Source organism: Panthera leo, chromosome B1, assembly GCF_018350215.1.
Source record: "Panthera leo isolate Ple1 chromosome B1, P.leo_Ple1_pat1.1, whole genome shotgun sequence".
Taxonomy (NCBI): Eukaryota; Metazoa; Chordata; class Mammalia; order Carnivora; family Felidae; genus Panthera; species Panthera leo.
Window position 1 is genome coordinate 86,747,688 of NC_056682.1, and position 25,786 is coordinate 86,773,473.

The 25,786-nt window shown below is 38.8% G+C and overlaps 2 protein-coding genes across 24 annotated transcripts in view; one reads left to right on the plus strand and one right to left on the minus strand.

Annotated features, from left to right (window-relative positions):
• ELF2 (E74 like ETS transcription factor 2) overlaps positions 1-11,935 on the plus strand; it is a 95,855-nt gene extending 83,920 nt beyond the window's left edge. For 8 of the 17 annotated variants that reach the window (XM_042935457.1, XM_042935459.1, XM_042935462.1 and 5 more), the window contains 6 exons: positions 693-866; positions 3,399-3,437; positions 3,791-3,877; positions 8,140-8,332; positions 8,949-9,296; positions 9,673-11,935. In XM_042935457.1, the coding sequence (XP_042791391.1) occupies positions 693-866; positions 3,399-3,437; positions 3,791-3,877; positions 8,140-8,332; positions 8,949-9,296; positions 9,673-10,300 (1,469 nt within the window). In that variant the 3' untranslated portion in view covers positions 10,301-11,935. The remainder of the gene's footprint in view (positions 1-692; positions 867-3,398; positions 3,438-3,790; positions 3,878-8,139; positions 8,333-8,948; positions 9,297-9,672) is intronic. The other 9 variants (XM_042935464.1, XM_042935469.1, XM_042935465.1 and 6 more) reach the window with 5 other exon arrangements.
• A 7,951-nt stretch (positions 11,936-19,886) lies between these two features.
• NOCT (nocturnin) overlaps positions 19,887-25,786 on the minus strand; it is a 28,960-nt gene continuing 23,060 nt past the window's right edge. For 6 of the 7 annotated variants that reach the window (XM_042935481.1, XM_042935476.1, XM_042935478.1 and 3 more), the window contains 2 exons: positions 24,303-24,572; positions 21,308-22,353 (listed from right to left, as the gene is read on the minus strand). In XM_042935481.1, the coding sequence (XP_042791415.1) occupies positions 21,518-22,353; positions 24,303-24,564 (1,098 nt within the window). In that variant the 5' untranslated portion in view covers positions 24,565-24,572 and the 3' untranslated portion in view covers positions 21,308-21,517. Of the gene's footprint in view, positions 22,354-24,302; positions 24,573-25,786 lie in introns of all 7 variants that reach the window. The other variant, XM_042935475.1, reaches the window with a different exon arrangement.

A 25,786-nucleotide genomic window follows, 5' to 3' on the forward strand; every position in this document is an offset into this window, starting at 1 on the left:
TGTGTAAGTGCTTTCTTTTCACTGCAGACACATTTATTAAATGGTTTTTAAAATATTTTTGTAACATTTTATTTTTGAGAGAGAAGAGAGCACAAGTGGGGGAGGGGCAGAGAGAGGGAGACAGACAACCTGAAGCAGGCTCTGCACTGTAAGCACAGAGCACGATGTGGGGCTTGATCTCAAGACCCGTGAGATCATGACCAGAGTCGAAATCAAGAGTTGACCGCTTAACTGACTGAGCCACCCAGGCGTCCCTTTATTAAATGTTTTTAATTTTATACCATGTGCATGTATTACCTAGTTAGAGCATAATGATGGGTACCAGGAAGGAAAGTAATTATTAAAGAACTCACTATTATATTATACTATTATTTTATTTTCAGATGTTTTCCCAATTGTCAAAATAATTCAGAGTCTTCTACAGTAAGCTCGAAAGCATGTAAAAATGTGAAGAAGGGGGGTGACCTCGTATGATCCCCACCTTTTTACCACCTTACCTTCAGCCTGATTTTCTTTGCATTCATTTCCTTACATACTTGAGATCATATTGCATATTCAGCACATTAACTTCAGGCATTTATCCTGTTTTGATGAATTGTTAATAAGTCTCACCTCTATCAAATACTGAATTGTCCGCATTAAAAAGTGTTAATGGGGGTGGGAAATTTTAATTTTTCAACTTTTCTTTATAGTGGAAGTGTTTGTCCCTCCTTGTGTATCAACTCCAGAATTTATCCATGCTGCTATGAGGCCAGATGTCATTACAGAAACTGTAGTGGAGGTGTCAACTGAAGAATCCGAACCAATGGATACCTCTCCTATTCCCACATCACCAGATAGCCATGAACCAATGAAAAAGAAAAAAGGTAGAGTATATTTATACATTTCTGGAAAAGTGGGTGAAATTTTTTCTGGTATTTTTTTTTCCCACATCAAGGGACATAGGAAATACATGCTGTAGATTTAAGATTGAAGTTATCTTTAACTAGATATTCTCAAAGAATCAACAAATTGAGATTAAAGTAGTGTTTTAACATATTCATACTGTTTAAAAGGAGTGTGTATTTGAGCTGTAAAGTAAGTTGCCTGCAAATAACAAGTGTTGGAAAACGGAAGATCAGAGATTCACTGCCTATTTGCTTTCTGTTTTTAAAAAAACTTTTATTTTCTCTATTTTTAATAATCTTATGTTCCCCTCTTTTGTGGGAATTAAAATAGAAAGCCCATTGCTATTTACCTTCTGTCTTAAAACACCAAGATTGCCAGTAAGGACTTTTAAGTGGAATAAACTCACCAATGGATAAAGAGCCTTTCTACTTACTATTTGACTCCTGCTGAAACTTCTGTTGACCTGATCTCAGTGGGTGAGGCACAAAGCCCCAGCACACCTCCAGCATCCCTAAGGGATGTGCAGCAACTGGGTCCTTTTCTTTCCTCTTCGGTCCAAAGGTAAAACTTGAAAAAAATGAAAAATCTGTATAAATGGGTACTCATCTAATTCCATTTTCTTCTGTATCTCTTCACATTTTAGAGTAGAAAAAAAGGCAAAAGTAAGAAAAACTTGTGTTAGAAATAATGGTAGCTTTTTCATCTATTAGAGGTATTTCAGATTGCTGTGATATTTATAGGTCTGTGCGCATTACTGTGAGGGACACAGTGAAGAATGAGTACCTTCAGTCATGTGTTACATGTAGATTACATGTATCTTGCGAGAGCTATGAATGAGAGAGAATTTAGAAAGAATTATTTCCTGCTGTAAATGTTTAAAAACAAAAGACATACATATAAATAGCCCTGTTTACCTACCTTCCCATTGTAGCCTTGGCTGGCTGTATTCACATGGGAGCTATTATTACAAAATACTTAAGGAATTTTTGGATTTAAAAGAAGATGGAAAAGACCATGAAAAATGGGATCATTTAGGGAACCAAAATGTGGTATGATATAAACCAGGAAATAATTTGCCAATTTAACACTAATTTTACGTATTTGAAAATAGATGGTCTTAATGACCATTTAAAATATAAATAATGTATTTGTAAATATATATACCTTGTATTTTGTGCTTAAGTTCATTTGGGACATACAGAGTTAGGTAGGGTTTTTTGGTTTTTTTTTTTAAGTTTATTTGTTTTGAGAGAGAGAGCACGTGCACGCACATGAGTGGGGGGGAGGGGCAGAGAGAGAGGGAGAGAGAGAATCCCAAGCATGCGGTGCTCTGTCAGCGCAGAGCTGGACACACGGGGATCAGTCTCACAAACCCATGAGATCATGACCTGTGCTGAAATCAAGTCGGATGCCTAACCAAGTGAGCCAGCCAGATGCCCCAAGTAGGTTGTTTTTTAATAACAGATCCTTCTGATATACTAATGTGTGTTATGAATCTCCAAGAGACGATTACATGCAATTCTAAAAATTAATTTGGAGAACCTTGTTTTCTACTGATGAATAAACTATTTCTTAAGGAGTATGATTTCACAAATACTACTTTATATGAAAACAAATTAAGCCTTTTTGGGCTTTTTAAATTATTATTTATTTTTAAGTAAACTCCACACCCAGCATGGAGCCCAACATGGAGTTTGACTCATGACCCTGAGATTGAGACCTGGGCTGAGATCAACAGTCGGATGCTTAACCGACTAAGGCACCCAGGCCACATCCCTGGGCTAACGTTTTGATTAAGGAAGTTGGTTTTGTTTTTTTTGTTTTGTTTGTTTTTGCTTGAGACTTATTACTGATTGATTTATACATCTAAACATTATTTAAATTGAGAAATTAATCTCTGTTCTAATAAGGAGACCAGTGAACTTTCCATTTTAATTTTTGTCAGAGCATACTTCTTATTTATTAGTTTTACCATGATGAATTCTAGAATATAAAAGCTATGTAGTTTGAAATAAAACACTTTAATTTAGGTCTCTATTTAGCTCTAAATAATCCTTGCTAATGAAGAACAGAGTGACATCAGAAATCACAGATGTATGACAATCACCAAATTAGTAATATAATCTGTAAATATAGTATGCTTGGCTACTCCCAGCCTTTGTGGAGGCTTCCCCCTCATTTGCCAGAATTCTTCTGTCAGTGCTAAGGATTGGAAACAATGCATTTCAGCCTTACACGTTTAGTATAAAGTGCAGCTCTTGGCTTTTCTTTCTGTTCACGGTGGATGCTAGTCTGTCTGAGAGAGCCTTACGGCAGAAGTGAGAAGCAAAAGGAAGGGCACCCTTATTAGACACACTAAATAATTATTTGGAAGTTTTTTTTTTATCCTTATAATGTACCTACACGTTGAGGTGGGGAAATTTGGACACATATGCTTAAATTCTGGTGAATTGATTGGCTCAGAGCAATAGAGTGTTTAAAATAACACTTTTTACTTTTCCTCATTTGAGCTGAAAGGGCTTCGCAGATTACCACATCCTCTGCAATAGGTAGGTAAAGCTTTTTCTAACAATCCTGTAGAACAAAAAAGTGTATACTAGAATTCGTTTCCATTGCTACATTATTGGAAGAGGTTAGCAAATTGAGGCTCTGACCATATAAATAATAGGTTGGTAGTACCTGATTTGCCATATACACTGAAATTACTGCCAACTAACTGCTGTAATCTGAAATTGCAGAAGTGCTTTTAATGCTCATTTTAAATGCAGTTTTTTATATACACTGCAGTATATTAATACACAAATTAGTGTCAATTTCATGAATAATGTGTTCTCACAGAGTCTGCTGATCGTGCTTCTGTTTTTCTTGTTTTCACTGTATGGTTTCAATCTTATTTTTTCAGTTGGCCGTAAACCAAAGACCCAGCAATCACCAATTTCCAATGGGTCTCCTGAGTTAGGTATAAAGAAGAAACCCAGAGAAGGCAAAGGTAATTTGGGGAGGGCTGTTTTGGAGGTGAGATGATTTTTTTTTTTTTTTCAGTCGACATTTCTGCATTTGTAAGAAGATTATTTCTAGTACAAGCGGAAGTACAGTCGTTGGTAGTAGTTCTTAATCAGGGATGTATGAGCATCACCTGGGGAGCTTTTTTAATTTGTACCCAGTCCCTACCCCACTGAAATTCTGTAGCCATAGATAGGCTATGGGGGAGTAAAAGGCAGTAGGCATTTATGTTTGGGAAAGGTTGTCTTAAGTGCAGTCTTTGAGGGAGAGAGAATCCCAAACAGACTCTGCATCCTCAGCACAGAGCCCAGTGCAGGGCTCAAACTCGTGAACCGTGAGCTCACGACCTGAGCCGAAATCAAGAGTCGGAGCTTAACTGACTGAGCCACTCAGGTGCCCCTTAAGTGCAGTCTTATGCACACCCTTCTTAAGGGCCATTGTTCTTGATGGGGAGGTATGTGTAACAGCACTCATCCTCACACAGAGCCACTCAGAATTGAAGGAGTTTATAATGAAGACTTATTTCGGATACATCATTTATTAACTGATAGAGGTAATGCAAGAATTCCCAAGGCAAACTGGATTTAATTTCCTACTCAACCAATGTCAGTCCTGTCAGGAGTCAGAACAAAAACTTACCATATTTTTGCTTTAGAGTTGGCATATTTTCGTTAAAAACAAACTTTAACAAGACTTCTACATTCTGTTGTCTTAATATGTTAAGTAAGTTGATTTCAGGTAATTTTAATCATGGTTTTAGGTGTGTTCTGATTATCTGATAACCAAAATTTCTTACTTTCACAAATGTTTTCAGATCTATATTTAATAGCTGGATATATTTTGGTTTAATACATTCAAGTTTATTCCATCTTCAACAGGTGGTTTTACATCTAATTTTAAATAATTAAAGCAAAAAGTAAGTCTCTAGAAAAAAAAAAAGTTCTCTAATAAGTTTGCCAGGAAATAAAGGCAAAAAAAAAAAAAATCCGTTACAAATCAAGTTACATTGAAATGTTATTTATTGAGGAACCAATAATAATTCAATTTAGGACGGATTTAGGATACTTATTTCCTTGTCTGTCTTTGGTCATTTTACATTTCTAACATCTTAGGTTTTATCTTTTAATTTATGTTGTATACAATTATTACTGTTTTTAAAATAATTCCCATCATCAGCAGTCTCCTGTACTCAAAGACCTTATGCTTAACACTGGAGAAAACCTTTGTGATGACCTGTTTTTGCCAGTCAGAATCACTTTTTGTTAAAATTTCCATATTGTATTACTAAACTTGAGGCAGCATGGTAAATGTGAAGATTAAAGATTAAAAATCAGTTGGGAGCACCTGGCTGGCTCAGTCGGTAGAGCATGTGACTCTTGATCATGGGATTGTAAGTTTGAGTCCCACACTGGGTGTAGAGATTACTTAAAAATAAAATCTTGAGGGGCGCCTGGGTGGCTCAGTTGGTTAAGCGTCTGACTTCAGCTCAGGTCATGATCTCGCGGTTTGTGAGTTCGAGCCCCGCGTCGGGCTCTGTGCTGACCGCTCAGAGCCTGGAGCCTGCTTCGGATTCTGTGTCTCCCTCTCTCTCTGCCCACCCCTGCTTGTGCTCTGTCTCTCTCCGTCTTCCAAAAATGAATAAACATTAAAAAAATTTTTTTAAATAAAAATAAAATCTTGAGATTACCTAGCAATAAAATCTTAAGGGGTGCCTGGGTGACTTTGTTGGTTAAATGTCCAACTTCAGCTCAGGTCTTGATCTCATGGTTTGTGGGTTTGAGCCCTGCATCAGGTTCTGCACTGACAGCTCAGAGCCTGGAGCCTGCTTCAGATTCTGTTCCTGTCTCTCAAAAATAAACATTAAAAAAAGATAAAAATAAAAATTTTAAGAAGTTCAGTGTTTCCTCTGTAAAATGTCATTGTAAATGCTGACAGTATGTCAGAGGCTTAATGAACCACCTTGTCTGATAAAGGCTTCCCTTTCCAAATTGTTTTCCTTAAAATGAGATGAAGACTTTTAAGTTTTAACTTGTGGTTGGGAACTGGGGTGGAGTGGTACCTAAAGGTAACCTGAGGAACGTTTATGAGTCTAGTTCAACAAACATGGAGGCACTCAAATCCCTACTATATAAAAGGCATTGTCTGTTATTCAAACATTTTTTTACAGAGTAAGTTCTCTGCACTTTTACTATATCCACTTCTGGGGCCTGATCACAAAGAAAATAAAAATGTCCCAAGTACTCATCTTGATGTGGTTGAAGGTTACCTATAGTTTATACATGTTGATGCTGGTGCAGTGGGGTTTCAGAGCCATAAATATAACCTTGTAAAGTTGAAGGTTAATCTTTTCAAGTCAAGAGATGCACACTGGTCTCAACTGTGGCTTAATAAATTTATTGAATTTTCAGAGAATTCCAGAATGAAAATGAAATGCCTGAGGAAGAGCATCAGCATTTAGATTGAGTAGCAGTGGCTTAATTTGGAAGCCTCCCACCCTTAAAGGTTCTTCTCATGAAGGCTATAATTTGGATCTAGATTTGATGAGAGTAAGGGGATAGTGAGTAGGAGCCTAGAGATGACCCAGTGACTCGTGGTGGTGTGTGTAATTTTCTTCTTCTCAGTGTTCTTTTCTGTTCTTTGATCAACTTAAGAACCTCTGGCCCTAGAGGCTTATGAGGGGAATAAAAGAAAATCAGCAGCCTGAAAAGCCTGATCTTCTTATAAACACTGTCCACTACTTGTCTGCCCTCAAGAGTTCTCCAAAGGGGAAAAAAATATTGACTCTTCTTTGGGGGATTAAGTTCTTTACCTTACCTACCCAGTTTCTCTCCTTTTCCTCTATACACATCTTAGTCATTTTCCAAGTCTTCATGCTTTATTGATCCACTTTATTTTCATTCCTGAAACCCCAGAAACTTTGTCAATCATTTGGAATATAATTATGCATTGCCTTGTGATAGATCTTAGGTCATTTCAAACCATTACTTCTTTTTTGTATTGTTAACTTGTCATTTACTTTTTCCCCCTTCCCAACTAGATTGTAAATTCCTTGAAGGACCACGTTTTAAATGCTCTTTTGTGTCCTACTACGTAGTGTGTGATGAATAAGTATTTTACTCTGCAGAAATATCCCATTTTCAAATTTTGTTAGTATATGATCAAATGTTGTATATAGTTAACATTTGATGAATACTTGACAGTTAAAGGAAATGCTAGAAATACTACTTAGTATTTCTATTTAAGGAGTTCATATTTTAAGACTGAAGCACAAATGTATTTACTAACTGAATTGTTCGTGTATAATGAAATCCTAATATACTGCTTATCTTCACTGAATCGGGTATCATCAGTAGAAAGAGATTAGCGGTTAAGGAAAAAAAACAACAACAACCCTATTTTTAGAGGCAGTAGCTCTCATTCATTGATAATCAAATCCAAATTGACTGGTAGTCCAGAGGAGTGATAAAAGAATGTTTAAAGGGTCATGGGTAATTTATACTTTATAAGACATGTACTTCAGAGTTCATGCATAAAGGTGAACCAAAGAAAAATACGTTTCGGGGAGCTTGGCTGGCTTAGGCAGTGGAGCATGCGACTCCTGATCTCAGGGTTGTGGGTTTGAGCCTCATGTTGGGTGTGCCATTATATAGTATATAGTATAGATCTTATAAAAGTATATATATAGATCTTATAAAAAGATCCTTGGACTAATGTCTAAAAGTTTTGCATATTTCATTGTGTACTACTTGCCTTTCCAGTAAATAAGTGCCTTTTGATGAATTTTGATCACGGAATTTGGGCTTATATGATAAACATACTGGTGCAAATTTATTCATGGTTTAAATCTGTAAATAGATTAAATTAGATTATGTTTAATTCAGGTTCACTTTGTGCTATGCATTATGCATTTGCCTTTACTGAACTCAAAATTTAGGATAGGGTGATGTATAATAGTACAAAACCCAGGACCTCTATTATAGGAGTATCATAACTATAAATAGGATATTATTTTTGAAAACCAGCAAACAAGTATATGTAGGACTTTTATAATGAAAGATAGTTTATATGTAATTGGGCGACACAATTTGACACTGTATAAGTGATTGCTCATATAGTCAAGTACTTATTGACAGACTCTTAGTACATTTGTTTTACCAGTAATAAATGAATTTTTATTCAGCATAATTAAATATTTGCTTTTAGTTATATTAAAGAATTTTTCACCAATGTCTTATCACTTTTTCAAAGGAAACACAACCTATTTGTGGGAGTTTCTCTTAGATCTACTTCAAGATAAAAATACTTGTCCTCGGTATATTAAGTGGACTCAGAGAGAAAAAGGCATATTCAAGCTTGTGGATTCCAAGGCTGTCTCTAAGCTTTGGGGGAAGCATAAGAATAAGCCAGATATGAACTATGAAACTATGGGACGAGCTCTGAGGTAAGAACACAAGAGTGAATTTTTAAACAAAACGTAATACCTCTGAACATTGTCTTAGTGGTTTAAAAAAGAGCTCTAAAAGCCCCTTATTATAACAATTTGGGGGATATTCTAGAGCAGTTTCTTGGATTTGGAGGTAGATAGGGAGAAAGATTTTGGTCTAGATGTCTAAAATTGCAGCATCACTGGAAACCCATCTTTGCAGAAAAATGTGCTTAATTTTAGGACCATTCTTTAATAGAAAAGTTGAAGACCTTTAAGAAAATTAAACGCAAACAAAATGGTTTCCAAATCGTTAATTTACTTTTTAGTTCCTGTGAATTTGTTACAATGGATTTATCTTAATATGAAAATTTCCCCTAAGTTTTGTCAATTTGGGAAACCCATAAAACTTTTCAGTATACATGCCTTCTTGTAATTAGGGGTGTTTGTAAATGGACATATAGTTTACGTGACAGTATTCACATACTCCACAGATTCAGCCTTTTAAAGGAGTTCCTTCTGGTCTCTAACAGGAACAAGTGAATGTTTCTGTTACTATTCATTCTACATGGTGTTTCTTGGGGGGTAAAAAAATGTAATGCACTTGATTCATGTAGTACTGTTTCCCTTACAGATATTATTACCAAAGGGGTATTCTTGCAAAGGTTGAAGGACAGAGGCTTGTATATCAGTTCAAGGATATGCCCAAAAACATAGTGGTCATAGACGACGACAAAAGTGAAACTTGTAATGAAGACTTAGCAGCAGCTACTGATGAAAAATCATTAGAACGAGTGTCACTGTCTGCAGAAAGTCTCCTAAAAGCAGCAACCTCTGTTCGTGGTGGAAAAAACTCCTCTCTGAACTGCTCCAGAGCAGAGAAGGGTGTACCTAGAGTTGTGAATATCACTTCCCCTGGTCACGATGCTCCATCCAGGTCCCCTACTACTACCACATCTGTGTCAGCAACGGCAGCTCCAAGGTCAGTGATGGAAACCATTACTCGTATTTATTTTAGAAAGTGCCTTAGCAAAAATATGTCCCCTTTTTAATGTTAGCAGCCTAAGAACCCACTGTCATCAAGACTTGGAAAATTGCCTGATCTTTTTTAAATGTGTTTTGTTGCTGTTAAAGTAGATGTCTCAACTAACTTGACTTGGTTTTTATGGTTTTGTAGATGGAACTTAGTGTGGGCTTTTGTTTTTAAAATGTATTTATTTCATGCTATTTCATACTGTAAATTGTCAGTACACCTGTAGAGTTTGAGAGCAATAGTTTTGTACATTTTAGATTTGCATTCATCTTTTTGCTCAAGAAACCTACTGTCTAACATTAAATCAATTTTTTTAATCTACTAGGACAGTTCGTGTCGCGATGCAAGTACCTGTTGTAATGACATCGTTGGGTCAGAAAATTTCAACTGTGGCAGTTCAGTCAGTTAATGCAGGTGCACCGTTAATAACCAGCACTAGTCCAACAACAGCAACCTCTCCAAAGGTAGTTATTCAGACAATCCCTACTGTGATGCCAGCCTCTTCTGAAAATGGAGACAAAATCACCATGCAGCCTGCCAAAATTATTACCATCCCAGCTACACAACTTGCACAGTGTCAACTTCAGACAAAGTCAAATCTGACTGGATCGGGAAGCATTAACATTGTTGGAACCCCGCTGGCTGTGAGAGCACTTACTCCTGTTTCCATAGCCCATGGTACACCTGTAATGAGACTATCGGTGCCTACTCAGCAGGCATCTGGCCAGACTCCTCCCCGAGTTATCAGTGCGGTCATAAAAGGGCCAGAGGTAAAATCGGAAGCAGTGGCAAAAAAGCAGGAACATGACGTGAAAACTTTGCAGCTGGTACAAGAAGAAAAACCAGCAGATGGAAATAAGACAGTGACCCACGTAGTGGTTGTCAGTGCACCTTCAGCTATTGCCCTTCCCGTAACTATGAAAACGGAAGGACTAGTGACGTGTGAGAAATAAAATAGCAGCCCTACCACGGACTTAAGACTGTTAGTAATAGTACTAACATAAATACTTGCAAGGGAGGTCATCAAGAAGAGTCAAAAGAAGACTTTAAAACATTTTTAATGCATATAAGAAAACAATCAAACTTACTGGAAGTAAATTACCTATCCCATGTTTCAGTGGGAAATGAACTACATACGGAGATGCTGACAGAAAACTGCCTCTTACAGTAGGAAACAACTGAACCCATCAATAAGAAAAAGGATTGAAAAGGGACCAAGCAACTCACTACAATATCAAGTTACACTAAGACTTGGAACACTAACATTCTGTAAGAGGTTATATAGTTTTCAGTGGGGAGGGGTTGGGATGGGTGATCTCATTGTTACATACAGCAATTTTTGATGCATTTTATATGCATACCAGCAATTATTACTGTGTTCACACAGAACTCACTTAACTGGTGCTACGTGAAGACTGCTAATATAGGTATTTTAGAATGTGAATTGAAAATGGATCCAAAAGCTTTTCAGAAAGATAGCAAAAAAGATCTAGTGCGATTTTTTTTTTTATATCATATAGCTTAAGCTGATTTAAAACAAAGGCCTTAGACTAATTTTCAGTTTTCTTTATCGAAATAAGCTAATGGCTTGTTTGTGTAAAGCTTTTTTATTAAAAGAAAAATTTTAAAAATCTTGTACCTAGCACAGTATTGTTATAGAATTTACATGTAACATTTTATATGGTAGTTTAAGTCTGTCAGTTTCCTAATTGTGGACAAATTAACAGTTGCTCTGGCCTTTTGCTGTAACCTGCCTGTGTCACTCACTTAGCCCTGGCATCTGTGCAGACATATCAGTTCCAGTTCTACTGTCACTTGGAAGTTCAGGCTCAGCATGAATTTTTGTCAGGTAGCTCTAATACCTGGTGTTTTTGTTTTTTTCCTTCCTTTCTTTTCTTTCTTTCTTTCTTTTTTTTTAGTTGAAGTTTAAGAGGGAAAGTACCAGTGTTCAGATTTGAACTATAATAGTTTGTATATTCAACATTTGAAGTATATTCTATTTTGTTGTACTCTTGTTTCAAAGTGTATTCAAGTAGGTTTTCTGAAATATAGAAATGAAATTTATGTTGTGGTTTGGTGTCTGGTGATATTTATAATATTCAAAAGCTAGTATAGAGACACTGTTTTAGTTAAGTAGTAGAAGTCTTATTTCTAGTTAAGTAGTAGGAGTCTTATTTCTCCTTCCCAACTACCGTGTGAAGAAATATTCCTTCTGTTTTGTTTCATTACATTAATATTTGCAAATATCTGCATGTTGCCACTTAATTTCTAATTACTGTCATGAACTATAATGTTCTACTTACCGTGATGAGTTTATTATTTTAATGTTGGCCACACGTAAAGAATTTCTATTTCAAATCAGACCAGTTATTTCTCAAACAGACCTTTTGAGGGTTAGGATGAACAAGTAATACTCTTGCCCTTTTGCAAATTAGGAAATGGAGGTAGGTACCAGAGGGATTATAGGAGTTTCCTAATTTCACACCAAACTAGGTCCTAGGACTCCACATCTTCATGTTCTTTCTACTACAAAGAAAAGTTGTCTATTTTTACATCTTTTAGAAATTTAAATAAACTGATACTTAATATTTTGTGGCCTTTAATTGTGCTTTTGATCAGATACTACTTAGGTCAACAAAGATTTTTATAACCGAACCCTTTGTAAGCATTGATCTTTTCCATAAATATACCTGATGGTACTTTTTTTTTTTTTTTTTTAATTTTTTTAACGTTTATTTATTTTTGAGACAGAGACAGAGCGTGAACGGGGGAGGGTCAGAGAGAGAGAGAGGGAGACACAGAATCTGAAACAGGCTCCAGGCTCTGAGCTGTCAGCACAGAGCCCGATGCGGGGCTCGAACTCACGGACTGCGAGATCATGACCTGAGCCGAAGTCGGACGCTTAGCCGGCTGAGCCACCCAGGCGCCCCTACCTGATGGTACTTTTTAATAAAAGCTGAAAGAAAAACTCGCTTCTTATCCCATTTGGGAGTTAAGCTCAAATTCTGCCTACTTTTAAAACATTTCCTAAGTATTTCAGTTTTCTTTGGCACTTTCTTTTTTGCACTATAGTTTCATTTGTTGAGTCCTATCTTCTATATTTTTTGAGGGCAAAGAGTACATATATAGCTTATACCATACCCTCACCACTCCCAAAGTGCTAAGCATATTGGACACTCAGACACGTATTGGTTTTGGTAACACATTTGCTAAGAATCTAAGTCATGTACTGTGAATGACAGATAAGACTTAAATTTTCAACGAATAATATACCCCCCTCCCCGCTATATTATTAATTGGTTCTAACTGGGTCAAACCAGAACTACCTAGCTTATCTCTACCATTCTGCCTAGACATTTTTCTAGCTCTTTCAGAACAAGTACACCTAAGGTCTAGATCTGAAAACAGTATTACTGATCAGAGTGTTTCTGCTGATTAAAATCACCAGTGGTATGGCTTTTAATCTCAACCCTTCCAAACTGTAACCTACCTTTGTTTTTGTGTCTGGTATATTGAGGAACCACATAACAATAGCTTGATGCCACTATGTTTTCCAGCCTCACTAGGGCTTTTGAACAATAATCAGCAGTCTGTCGTGAGCTGTGAACTCCCTCCATATCTGGATCCTTTGCTTTAAGAGTATCTACTTATACGGGCATCCTTCCTCACCCACCTGTTTCAAGGAGGTGGCAGGTGTGCCCTCCTCCTGGACTCTGCCTCTCCTCTCCTTTCACACCTCCTTGGTCTCCTTGTTCCAGCAGTTTAATAGCCTATCATTCTGTCTCTTTTTCTTCAGTGGCTGAATTCTGGCTTAGAAACAGTTCTCACTGGGGTCCAATAATACAGTAGTAAAATCAAACACACTTCATTTTTTTCATGTGACCTTGTGCCTTAGCCTGCTTCTTAAAAATTCTTTTGGTTTTCCATGACAACCTTCTACCTGACCAGTCAGTCCTCTTAGTCTGCTTTGCTGTCCTTCAGTTTTCCCATTTAATGTTAACACTAAGGTTCTGTCAATGGGGCTCTTTTCTTCAGAGTAGTTGCAAGAATTAAATGAATTAATTTGTTAGAGTCAGTGCCTGGCATCTAGCAAGCACTCTAGTAAGTGCTTACTATTACGATTTTACTTCAACTGAATTGTAAGATAATTTCATCCATGCCTGTTGTTTTTACTGCCAAATGTGTTCTGGCCTAGAGTTTTCAGGCTCAGTTGGGTTTATCTAAATGCCTACGATTTACTCCTTGAATGTCCAGCTGAGAGCTCTGTTCTGAAATCTGTTCTCAGCTCAGTAAATGACATAACCAGCAGCCCATTACTCAGGCCAGAAGAAACCATTCCAGACACCTTACTTCCTACCTCCAGCCGTTCACCAAATCCTCTTGACAGTACCTTGTAAGTAGCTTCCTTTCCCATCCTCCCTACCTTTACTGCTCATCTTGCCAAGCCTCTCTGTAGTCCATTTCTCTTGCTACTGCTTTAAATTCTTCAATGGCATCTCTTCCTGAAAACATAAAAGTTCAAAGCAGAACATTTAAGTCCTTTGATCTGGCCTCTGCCTACCTTCCCAAGCCTTATTCTCTTGCTTCTCTTTTGGTCATCTCTGGACTACAAACTTTCCAGGCACCGGTACCTCACTAGGCCCTTCCACAGATGGCTGCTCTCTAGACCTCCCTCTGCATTCACCCACATAGGAGTTCACTTTATTTATGGAGTTAGAAGTGACAGATATCAAAATAAAAATCTCTGAAATAGGCTGGGAAACCACCCAGGTTGGGAAGTGGTCTACTCTGAGTGAATTCTGAGGATAAAGACAGAAATGTGTAATGTATATAAAGACCAGGGTTAGGGGAGAGGAAAAAGAATAAGCAGTGGAAATGAAAGATGGTTCACAGAGAATTAAAAGGACAGATGAGGGAACATTTCCAGATATGGTGGGCAACACTATCAAGTGTAGCAGAAAGGGCTAAGCATAGGTGGCCAAAGAAAAAGCCAGAGATTGTTGATACAGTAAAAATAAAGGGGCAGTTCTAGTAGGCGGTGGCCTTGAAGGCAGAAAATAAGGGATGGGGCACCTGAGACGTTACCAGTGGCCTCCCTCTGACAACCTGGCAATTACTTCACTACAGAGAAGGCATCTCTGATCACTGTGTATAAATCAGTCGTGTGTAATAATTAGACTTACACAGGAAGACAATTTTATTGTCTTTGGGGTTATTTACAGAGTATCCTATGCTACTTTTACTTGAAGTCACCTGGCCTACTCCGAGGGCATGGACACAGCACATTGTTTTGGGGAGGCAAGAATAACCCTACTTTATTTTAGTTCCATAGCTGTCACTGTAACTTTTCCCTGTATTACAGCTTTTAACCATTCACAACCCAAGCCCTCTGTGGTTGTGATTTATTTGTACTTCAGCCCCTATGTTACAATCACCATACAATCTCCGTAATTAAAACTTACAATATTCTGTAGGAAGTCGTACACAGTGATACATTCCTAAAGAGAATGAGAAGATACTATGCAACCCTTTGCAAGTGCACTGGTTTGCTTCCTTTGCGCATCACGCCTCCAAAGCCTTGAAAACTCAAGTCCTGCAAGGGAGACTGATCTGATTTGATTTTTATCTAGTTCTCGTTTTAAGCAACCATAACTATCTTTTTGAACACTGCAACTCAGCAGTAATGTTGGGAGTTCAGGACTTAAACACAATATATCACAACTTCCACAGTGAGAACTTACAAACAACAAGACTGTTTAATACTTCTGTATCAAAAACAAAATAAAACTGAACTATAAATAGGCTGTAAAATAACAGTTGTCGTCTTCTCCCAAGAGATTTCTTCCCATCCCCTTATAGTAATATGTTTAACTTTGAGAAAGTGTTGTCTATTTCAGAAGACTTAAGTGACACCATCGCTGTCATAACAGATGAAGTACTATTTACATAACCTGCAAATTATTTCTGAGTTACAGGATATTAATTCACTGTAACATGTACCTTTGCTGCCCATTAGAATCACTTGGGAAGACTGAACAATCCTGTTGCCCAGGTCACACTCCATACCAATTCAGTTACAACGTATGGCAGCGGGAGCCAGGCATCAGTATTAACTATGTCTAGGAGACTTCATTGTTGCTGCTGGCAAGTTGTATGGATACAAAGAAAGCTTTATATTCAGGGATCTGCTCTATCTATCTCAAGCTTTCTAAATGTTCAGTAGAAAAAGGTAGTTTGACATAGGTGTATTAAGTATTACAACGGGCTTTTGAGGCACCTGGGTGGCTTAGTCGGTTGAGCGTCCAGTTTCAGCTCAGGTTATGATCTTCCGGTTCATGAGTTCAAGCCCCACATCAGGTTCACTGTTGTCAGCACAAAGCCTGCTTCAAATCCTCTGTCCCCCCTCTCTCTATCCCTCCACCATTTGCGTTCTCTCAAAAATAAATAGAACATTTTTTTTAAAGTATTAGAACAGGCTTTTGAAAAGCCTACATACTATATATTTCATCAATTCCAAAGCCTTTCTCATATTTAACAGCTCTTTAATTAAGGTGAGAAAGTCTTACAAAACAGTATATTATGTTAACGTGCCTTGTCCCTTCAAAGAAATTGTTTTGGAAAGCTATATACTAATGCCAACAATGCTACCATTGTTCAAAAAAAATTTTTTTTTTTTCCTAATTGCTTCCTGGAGCAGGGCCTAAAATTTAAAACATAATTAATAGAGGCAAGTTTTCTGAGGAAGATTTTAGTTTTAGAAACTGCCAAGTCACTTGAGGTAAATAAACTGATGTGAATCAAGCTAGGTAATGCCATATTTGGTTCAAAACGAGATGTGGCTATAAAATTCACAGTACTTTTCTGGAGAGCACCCTAAAACTGGATATGGAAGCAGTTCCAAGAAATTGCAAAAATATTTTGTTTTTTTAAAGGGACTTTTTTTAAGTTTATTTAGAGAGAGGGAGAGAATCCCAAGCAGGCTCTGTACTGTCAGTGCAGAGCCAGATGTGGGGCTCAGACTCACGAACTGTGAGATCATGACCTGAGCCAAAACCAAGAGTCAGAGGCCCCCTGCAAAAACAGTTTTGAGCAGTGTGAATAGAAACTCAAATTTTGTGGAGGTACCAGAGTTCAATGTTTTGAGAAACCTTAGAGATTTTCTGATCTATTGCCCGTGTTACAAATAAAGACACTAAGGTTTGAAAACAATGGACTCCTCAGTCGTAGTTAGGTTAGTCAGTGGCAGACCTAAGAACAACTTCTCTGCCTCTCAATTCAGTTTTAGCCTCAATCTCCATTCCCTCCCTTCCAAAAAAAAAAAAAGGCGGGGGGGGGGGGGGGCGGGGCGGGTAGGTCAGTTTAGGAATAAGTCTGTACTATCATCTAATGATCCTTACTTTCTCACAAACTAAATCTTAAAATGTTGCAAAATTTTGCTGTGATGTTCTCTTCAGATTTACCAATCTGTGGAAACCAAAATGAGGTGTTGGACATATTCTTGGTGCCCAGTCTCCCATTATCTTTCTTTTCTTAGTTTTTTTTTTTTTAATCTTAGAGACGGAGGGGCAGAAGGGGAGAATCCCCAGTAGGCTCCATGCTCAGCACGTAGCCCCACGCAGGGGCTTGATCCCATGATCCTTGGGATCATGACCTGAGCTAAAATCAAGTCGGACACTCAGCCAACTGAGCCACCCAGGTGCCCCCATTCCATCATAGTTCTTGATGTTTTTACATTATAGATAAGGATTCTGTAATCCTATTTCAACATTCTTGTACACAAATTGTCCACATCTAGAAACCTGAATCTGTTTAATGTAGCAAGGTAATTTATACTCTGCTTTATTACCAAAAGAATTTCAGATAGTTTACATATTCTAAGAACAAGTGAAAGTCAAAAAATAGGTAAAAGAAAAAAGGATGGCAAAAGATGAAAGCATACAGAATACATGTTGTAAAATGTTACACAGTAATTAAAATTCAGCTGCAAGGTTTGGTTTTGAATGTCTTGGAGGCCAAGGCAAAAAAGATGATCAGTAATGAGATTCAAAGAATCCAGTTTACCAGCTGCTTAGAAGCAACTAAGCTTTTCCTAGCATTTTGTCAAGAGGAATCGGGGGGCGCCTGGGTGGCTAAATCAGTTAAGCGTCCGACTTCGGCTCAGGTCAGGAGCTCACGGTCATGAGTTTGAGCCCCACATGGGGCTCTGTGCTGACAGCTCAGAGCCTGGAGCCTGCTTCCAATCCTGTGTCTCCCTGTCTCTCTGCCCCTTCCCCACTTGCACCTGTCTCTCTATCCTTCATTCTAAGAAATAAACAACAAACAAAAAGGAATGGCCGTGTCTGCATGTCTAATCTTGCATGAGTGTTCTTAGATGTGGGCTTTACACAGAAATCTGGGGAACAAAGGCCTGGAATTGTGAGTATTCTGTTCATCACTCAAAGGCAGATATTTTTTTACTTTACAAATCAAAGTAGGGTTGACATTCTCTCATGAAATTTAAAAACCAGATCACCCACAACCTCACATATGCCTGGAAGAACAATTAGGAAAAAAAACCCTTGCCATTCATTCTATCAACCTCTCACATATTTGGGGCTTTATTTTCTATTACTGCTATTAGTTCTGCATTTTCAAACTGAAAGATTACTCTTCTTGGAATAGTAAGAGTGGGTTGTTACAACATCCATGAATATTTTAAGACATCAAGTACAGTGCCCTTCCCTTTCTTGCTCTGAACCTTTGAAGGAAGGTTCAGTGACTTACGTGTATAACAATTTACAGTATTGTTTTACAAACACCTCCGATATCTGTGGGGTTGACAGGACAGGTACAATGCAATACTCTGTAGATGAGAAAACAGAGGCCCTGGAGATGGAGCAGCTCGTCCAGGGCCACGCTGGTCATGTGTCTTCGCTTGGAGCCTGGCCCCTTCTACTTGATATTGTTTGTTTTCTCCTCCCCTTGTTTCGTGAGCCCAACTCCAGTCCTCTACCATTCTGGGATCCATCCACTCTAGATAAAAGCTGGACTGTGCCATATTTTTATACATGTCATTTAAAAAAGCTCTTTCTGCAAGTACATTTGTTTTTTGGATGACTATCCTTGTCTAAAATTGAAATCAACTATGATTATGAACATGTGTTTTTATCTCTTTTTAGAATTTATATCTTGGATATAAGCTTCCTCAAGCCTAAAACACATTATCTAATTATATTCCCTTCACTATTATAAAACCTTGGATGGTTTAAAAATTCGCTCAAATAGAGAATACTGGCATCAATTTCCTCTAGTTTGAAACACTCCGAGTAGCTGTTCTCACTGCTTAAAAAAAAAAAAAAAAAGCTACCATCAAAGTATGCAAATAGTATTAGATATTCTACTTTTGAACTACTTCGCTGCCATCAGAATAACTGAAATCTACTCTTTCGGCCACTATTTGGCCTCTGTATCTCGCTTCTGTTCTATACTGCGTATGTACTACAAAGTATTTGACTCAGGTGTTTGACCATTTTTCATTGAACCGATCTCCTCCTCCACATATCACTTTTCTCTCCAATTGTACTCACTTGGGGCCAAAGGAGCATGTTGGCAGGGGAAAGGAGCACGTACTCTGGAGTCAAGAACTATTAGCTGTCATGTCACTTTGGTCCACGTATTTGATGTTTTACATCCATTTTAAATTAAGAGTAGTTGTAGAAACATTAATAATAAAGAACAGCTGTAAGATCATATATGTAAAGCTCTTAGAGGCAAAGGTGTAAGGAGTTCAAATGTTAGTTTCTTTGTAAGTATACACCACCATGCTTTGCTTGAGTAAATGAGGTGGTCATTCCTATTCCTACCACCTTGTAGAGGGGCATCTACTGAAATAGGGCACGGAGGAGGAAAAAAAAATCCATCGCCCCTCATTCTCTCTTCAAATCGGCACAATTTTACCTTCTCTCCGAAGACTCTTACTATGACCACGACTAAAATATTATGTGATATAAAAAGAAAAGCCAAACCAAAAGGTACAGAGGGATGGAATAAGAGAAAATCGTTAAATGGAACATGCTTAAAAATTTAGAATACAGATTTGTTACTTACCATTCTGCCTTCCGGTTACTCGGATAGTCCGTAAGGCAAAGGTGTCTATAAAGACTTAAAAGGAAGAATAAAATATGAAGTATAATCCAACAAGATTTAATACACTACTAAGAAATTATTTACCTAAATGCTCCCATAATTACATTTTAAATAGACAAATACAAAAGCATCAAACACAAGCATACTGAAGTGTTTAGGCCTCCTGTCACGGTAACTCCACAAGACCACTCGTAACGAAGAGTTCCATTATAGGTTTTCCCCCATCTCCTTAATTTATGGGAACATTACAGTCACAAGGTGTTTCCATTTTTTTTGTTCATTAGCATTCCCACCAACCCCTAGCCTAACACTCAACCCATTGCCCGTTAATTCATATATTGGTGGACATTTTAAATTCAGACATTATTTTGGCTTTCATACTCATCTGGAATTGTTTGCTTAAGGCTGTCGTGATAGTTTCTCTTCAGGCTGGTGTACTTTGGGGTAGGCAAACAATATTTAATGCTGGTACTAGTGAGTATTCTAATCAGTATTCTGTTTCTCAACAGCATATGATTACCATTATTGAACCGAATGACAGTTGGTATAGATGTTCTTCCTGCTTACCATTCCTTCCAGGCAGCCCTAAGATTTTGTGTGTGCAATGTACTGAAAACCTCATTTGTTTCCAAAGTAGCTCCAATGCAGAACATTTGGGTGAACCATTTTGGGGGACTCCAACCTTGATGCCTAGAGATACTACGTAAGCACAGCACAGATGCCTTTCATGTGCAGCTACAGACCCACCTTTGTCCGCTTTGAAAATGAAGGTCTGTGGGTAAATGGATACTGTCGGTCACCATGTTAACAGTATGCAAAGATCAAATCTACTCCCAGATTCTTTTTTGGACTAAAAAGACAAGATATTAAAAGCACTAGCTTTAAAAGACCATTTATTATTCTTAAATATTTACAACTCATGGGTTAAAATATTTACCAGTTTATTACCAATAGGTTATTTGTTGGGATTTTGTTTGGAGGGGGCTTCGCCTGTTATCTTTACCACTTTTATTTCCTATGGAAAAGAATTCCAGGTTATCTTTCAGACTTTTTATACTCTTCTTTCTAGATGTTTTGAACTAGTCACCTGGCTATCTTAGGAAATTTCAATGACAGCTTCGTTAATAGGCTTTCTACTTCCCCATCTCTGAAAAGCAGGTCCCACTTACTTTCTTAGCTACTGCCACGTAACAGTTCCTAATTGTGAAAAGCACAGTCCAATACAAATAGACACTGGGTGACTTCAAATGTATATACCATAGCATTCCAATGGAAAACTATAAATGCAAAACAGTGATTAAATAATGAAGACTGACTGGCCATGGAATCTCTTTAAGAAACACAATTATGGGAACATGGAGGCATAGCAAGCATTACTTATGAAGAATGCATCAAGGAAACCTGATATTGTCACTTAAATAACAAAAAAATGCCTTCAGGCTAAATAGTCCCTTCGTACACGGCTACTGTTAGACCTGAAGTAAAAATATCTTAGAGATTTAAGAAAATCACTATAAATTACTCTATAACTTATGGTTTGCAAGGGTTTAAAATGTTCATAATGTTCTTATTTACTTCATCTTACATGAAGATATAAAAAAATAAATATTGCCATGCATATCTTGTTGGCATTCTAAAAACCCACAAATAAATAACTTGAAATGCTATCTAGAGAAATTGCTCCTGTATACTTATTATTATCTACGGAGGACTCAAGCAAGTCTGTTTTTATATAGCATCCTTAAACTGAAAAAGCTACAAAACAAGCCTAATTGAAATACCCTTAAATGATCAAAATGTAATGCTAAGGGAAAGAAAACAATACAAGCCAAAACTGGAGTGCAAACACCTTTTTTGCTGTAGGTTTTAATGGAAAAGGTTTGTGGACTAATGGGATTCCTGGGTTCCCAAGGGCATGCTGGAAACACGGAAAATGATGTAAAAGAAATTGGGAATCCTTCCTCAGGCAACTTTTTATCCTATTTCAGTTTCCTGAAACATCCCTGGTTAAGACTTCTTGTGATGAAAAAGACACAGACGAGCATTTATAAAAGTCCATCAGGTTCCTCATTAAAGCTGAAGTCACACACTAGAGACAGATGGTCTGAAGGGTAATTAAAAGACGGCAGCCGGTTGGGTCCAATCTGTTCTTCGGTGAGCAAATCAAGAGCTGACCTCACACTCAGAGCATGTTTAGAATACCAGATATAATCCAGCGTGTGCCGGCACTCCCCTGAGGTCCGGATCTTCCAGGTAGTATACGGGGGCTCTGACTGCCCGTCAGCACTCAGCAGCTTGTAGGCACTGTTCAGGTTGAGGCTGGAGGAAGCAAAGTGTTTGTAGACCTCCTCTGTTGGCTCTGCGTTGAAGTCCCCACAGACGATAAGGGGAATCTTGGCTCCTTGAGTGATGTTTTGGAGGTTCTGGAGAAGGTCACAACCCTGAGCTGAGCGAAATCGTTCCCAGCCAGTGCGTGCTTTTAAGTGGGTGACAGCGATACAGAACTGTCTACTGGACTCCTTGCACTCCAGGGTCTGTGCAATGGCCACCTGATTGGTTTTCAGTGTCATGGCCGTCAGCCTGATATTGGCACTATTGACTAGCTTGAATCGGTTCTGGAGAAAAAACAAGGCACAGCCATCTGGTCCGTTGTTGTGTTCCACATCTAGACAAGGTGACCAGGGCTTGGGGAAAAATGTGCCTTGATAGCCCAGTCTACTGAGGAGTGGTTGGAAGGTGTCAAAATAATGGTCCACCTCTTGGAGGCATAATATATCAGGCTGGTAGGCCAGGATTTCTTCTAGGATGAGACATTTCCTTTCTTCCCACTTGAGTGCTTCCACAGGGCATTGCACAAAGTTGTCTTTTCCTTCTCCAAGAGCTGAAATAAAAAAGCCAGTCAGCTGTCAGCTACTACAGGACACATGACTTCTAAGTACCTGGAAGTCTCCTTAGGTCTGACAGTACTCAAGACCCTCAGAACGCTTCCTCTACTTCAGATGCTTTGGGTGATTCTTCTCTGTCTAATCTGCATTAACCTACCAAACTAAATAACCTCTTCCTATCCAAATGAGGCAAGCAATTTCTTTTCTTTCATATTAGAACTGTTTCATGTAGGGGTGCCTGGGTGTCTCAGTTGGTTGGGCAGCCGACTACAGCTCAGGTCGTGATCTCGCGGTCTGTGAGTTTGAGCCCCGTGTTGGGCTCTGTCCTGAGAGCTCAGAGCCTGGAGTCTGCTTCTGATTCTGTGTCTCCCTCTTTCTCCCCTCCCCTGCTTGCTCTCAGTCTCTCTCTCAAAAATAATAAACAATAAAAAAAAAGTAAAAACAAAACAAAACAACAAAACTGTTTCATGTAACTATATTCTAGGATATAAGATCTTAAGTTTTAGCTTGAAACAGTGTTCTTTACAATCCCTGGGATCTAACCTATGTCAGAGGAAGTAAATATTTAACTCTGTACACTAATTTTTTAAGGAAGATTTTATTTTTAAGTAATCTTTATACCCAACCTGGGCTTAAAACTCACAACTCCAAGATCAGGAGTCACATGCTCTACTGACAGCCAGCCAGGCACCCCATCTATACGTTGACACTAACTATAATGAACCATAAGGACTGATGCAGACACTACTTGGAATGAATGGAACCGATTTTAAATAGGCAGCTTTTCCAATCAAATACTGGGAAGTCAGGGTATACACCCTTCTTAAAAAAGCTGCCTTTGTTTCTTTTTGTTAAAATTTCAACTGCAACATGAAAGGCAATTCTACAGAGAGCCGACTGACACATTTTTTTATTTTTTTTTTCAACGTTTTTTTTTTATTTATTTATTTTTTATTTTTTTATTTTTGGGACAGAGAGAGACAGAGCATGAACGGGGGAGGGGCAGAGAGAGAGGGAGACACAGAATCGGAAACAGGCTCCAGGCTCCGAGCCATCAGCCCAGAGCCTGACGCGGGGCTCGAACTCACGGACCGCGAGATCGTGACCTGGCTGAAGTCGGACGCTTAACCGACTGCGCCACCCAGGCGCCCCTGACACATTTTTTTAAATTCAGCAGACCTACGAAAGACAGGCTTTCTGCCATAACAAAGTAATATCTTAATGAACTAAAGCATTGTCTCCTTAGCCTTCGGTTACAGATGCATATGGGTGGGAATCTAGCTTCAAGAACACCCAGACTCGGGGAGCCTGGGTGGCTCAGTTGGTTAAGCATCTGACTTCGGCTCAGGTCATGATCTCGCGGTTCGTGGATTTGAGCCCTGACAGTGCCGAACCCACTTTGGATCTTCTGCCCCCCTCTCTGCCCTTCTCCTGCTTGTGCGTGCTCTCTCTCAAAAATAAACATTTAAAAAAAAAAAAAAAAAAAAAAGAATATCCGGATTCACCACCATCCACAGAGGCCCCATTCCCTGCAGAAAAGTCCTATATGTTACCCATCCAGCAGACTTAGTTTCTGCCTTGCCAATGCTATCTTAGTGCTGTGGACTGAAAGTTGGAGGCAACGGAAAGTGTGAGAATGATAAAAGACAGGGTCCTTTAAATATGGATGTGCTAGGAAGCAGACATTGTATTTGGATAGCCTACAAACATGAGGTAAGGTATAAATCTTGAGTTGCTGGATTTGTTAGTGAAAATCAGATGGCTCCCTTTCTTACCCTCCCCGTCTGGGAGCTCCTCATACTGCCCTGGTCACCCCGTCCTCCTACACCTCTATCTGCCCACGCCTCTTCCCTCCACGTAACACATCAGTGCTTTAGGTATGCGCAGAAACAGAAAGGTAGTCACAGCAAACTTAACTGCTCAGGCACAAAAGCATCAGGCATACCTTGGGCAAGGATGTTCCACTGCATGACCCTAATAGGTGGGTGGCTGCTGGGGTGATCCATCCTCAGGTCCACAAAATCCCTCTGGAATCGGGGGGGTCGAGTGTGCAGGACAGCCCTGCATTCCTCAAGGAGTTCTTTAGGATCAATGGGCTCCAGATGTTCTGGATCAGGTGACACCAAATACTCCGGGTGCTGGGAGGCAGTGCTGCTGTTCAGTGTCTTGGCGAGAGCACTATACAGCCTGCTCGTGCCGTGTCCCATGGAGCACACTGCAGGGAAGGAGAGCACAGTCACACGCCCCGCTCAACCAGAAGATAAAACATTCACCGTCCCTAGAAGCCTAGAAGCCAAGAACCCGACAGAGGGCAATGTTGCCATGTTCATGCAGAAAGCCATTGCCACAGAGGTGGATTAAAGGAGTTGCCAGGTTCTAGCTTTCTACTAGGACAGGTAACTTAAATACAAATGTTAAAGTCGGTTTCTGATTAACTAAGATAATTCTTTTAAGGGAGAAATATCTTCATCTTTATGGCCTCTTCTAATTTAGGATTTGTCTTTGTAATTTATAAACCCGGTCTTGAAAGCATGGCTCAACAAACTTCACATTCCTTTTTCTAAATATTTTACTAAAAATTTGGAGGCCAGTTTGGAAAAAGCCAGATGTTAGAAAGCCCATGTTAATCTGGAAGAGATTAGGTTATAGCAAGCTGTTGCTGTGGACACCTCATCTATATAGATCCCTCCGTTACAGAAAGTAACAGTTGGGTTAAATCCATATCCGTTTCTCTTAGGTGTCTACTATACATCAGGGCTCTGGCTTTCTGTAGGCTCTGGACATCGCTGAGCAATATTAGTCTATAATATCAATTGCCAGATTTTTTAAGAATCTAGAAAAGGGGTTGTAGGTAGAAGGGGTAAGAGAAGGTTGCCCACATCTCCTGGGATCCTGTGAGGAGAAATGGGGTGGAGAGGAGCAGAAAACATTTTCTAGTGCTCCACTTTTTATCCTGATAGATTATAATTCACCAAGGAGAGGAGAGCACAATCTCCCACTAATTAGCATGAGGGAAACCGTACTTGTAAGCAGGTGATGGCTCTTTTATTCTGTTCAGTTAAGCATAAATTAGGGTCAATTTTACTTGGAACAACCTTCAAGATTCTGTGTATGATGAATGTTGGTATGGACGAATCTGGATTTCCCTACCACATCCATATCCTTGCCTTCTCTTCAAAGACACAGTTTTCTAGGGTGCATGGGTGGCTCAGTAGGTTGAGTGTCAGACTTCATCTCAGGTCATGCTCTCACGGTTCCTGAATTCGAGCCCCGCCTCGGGCTCTGTGCTGACAGCTCGGAGCCTGGACCTGCTGCAGATTCGGTGTCTCCCTCTCTCTCTGCACCTCCCCTGCTTGTGCTCTGTCTCTCTCTCTCTCAAAAATCAATAAACTTAAAAAAAAAAAAAGACACAGTTTTCTTATAAAATAC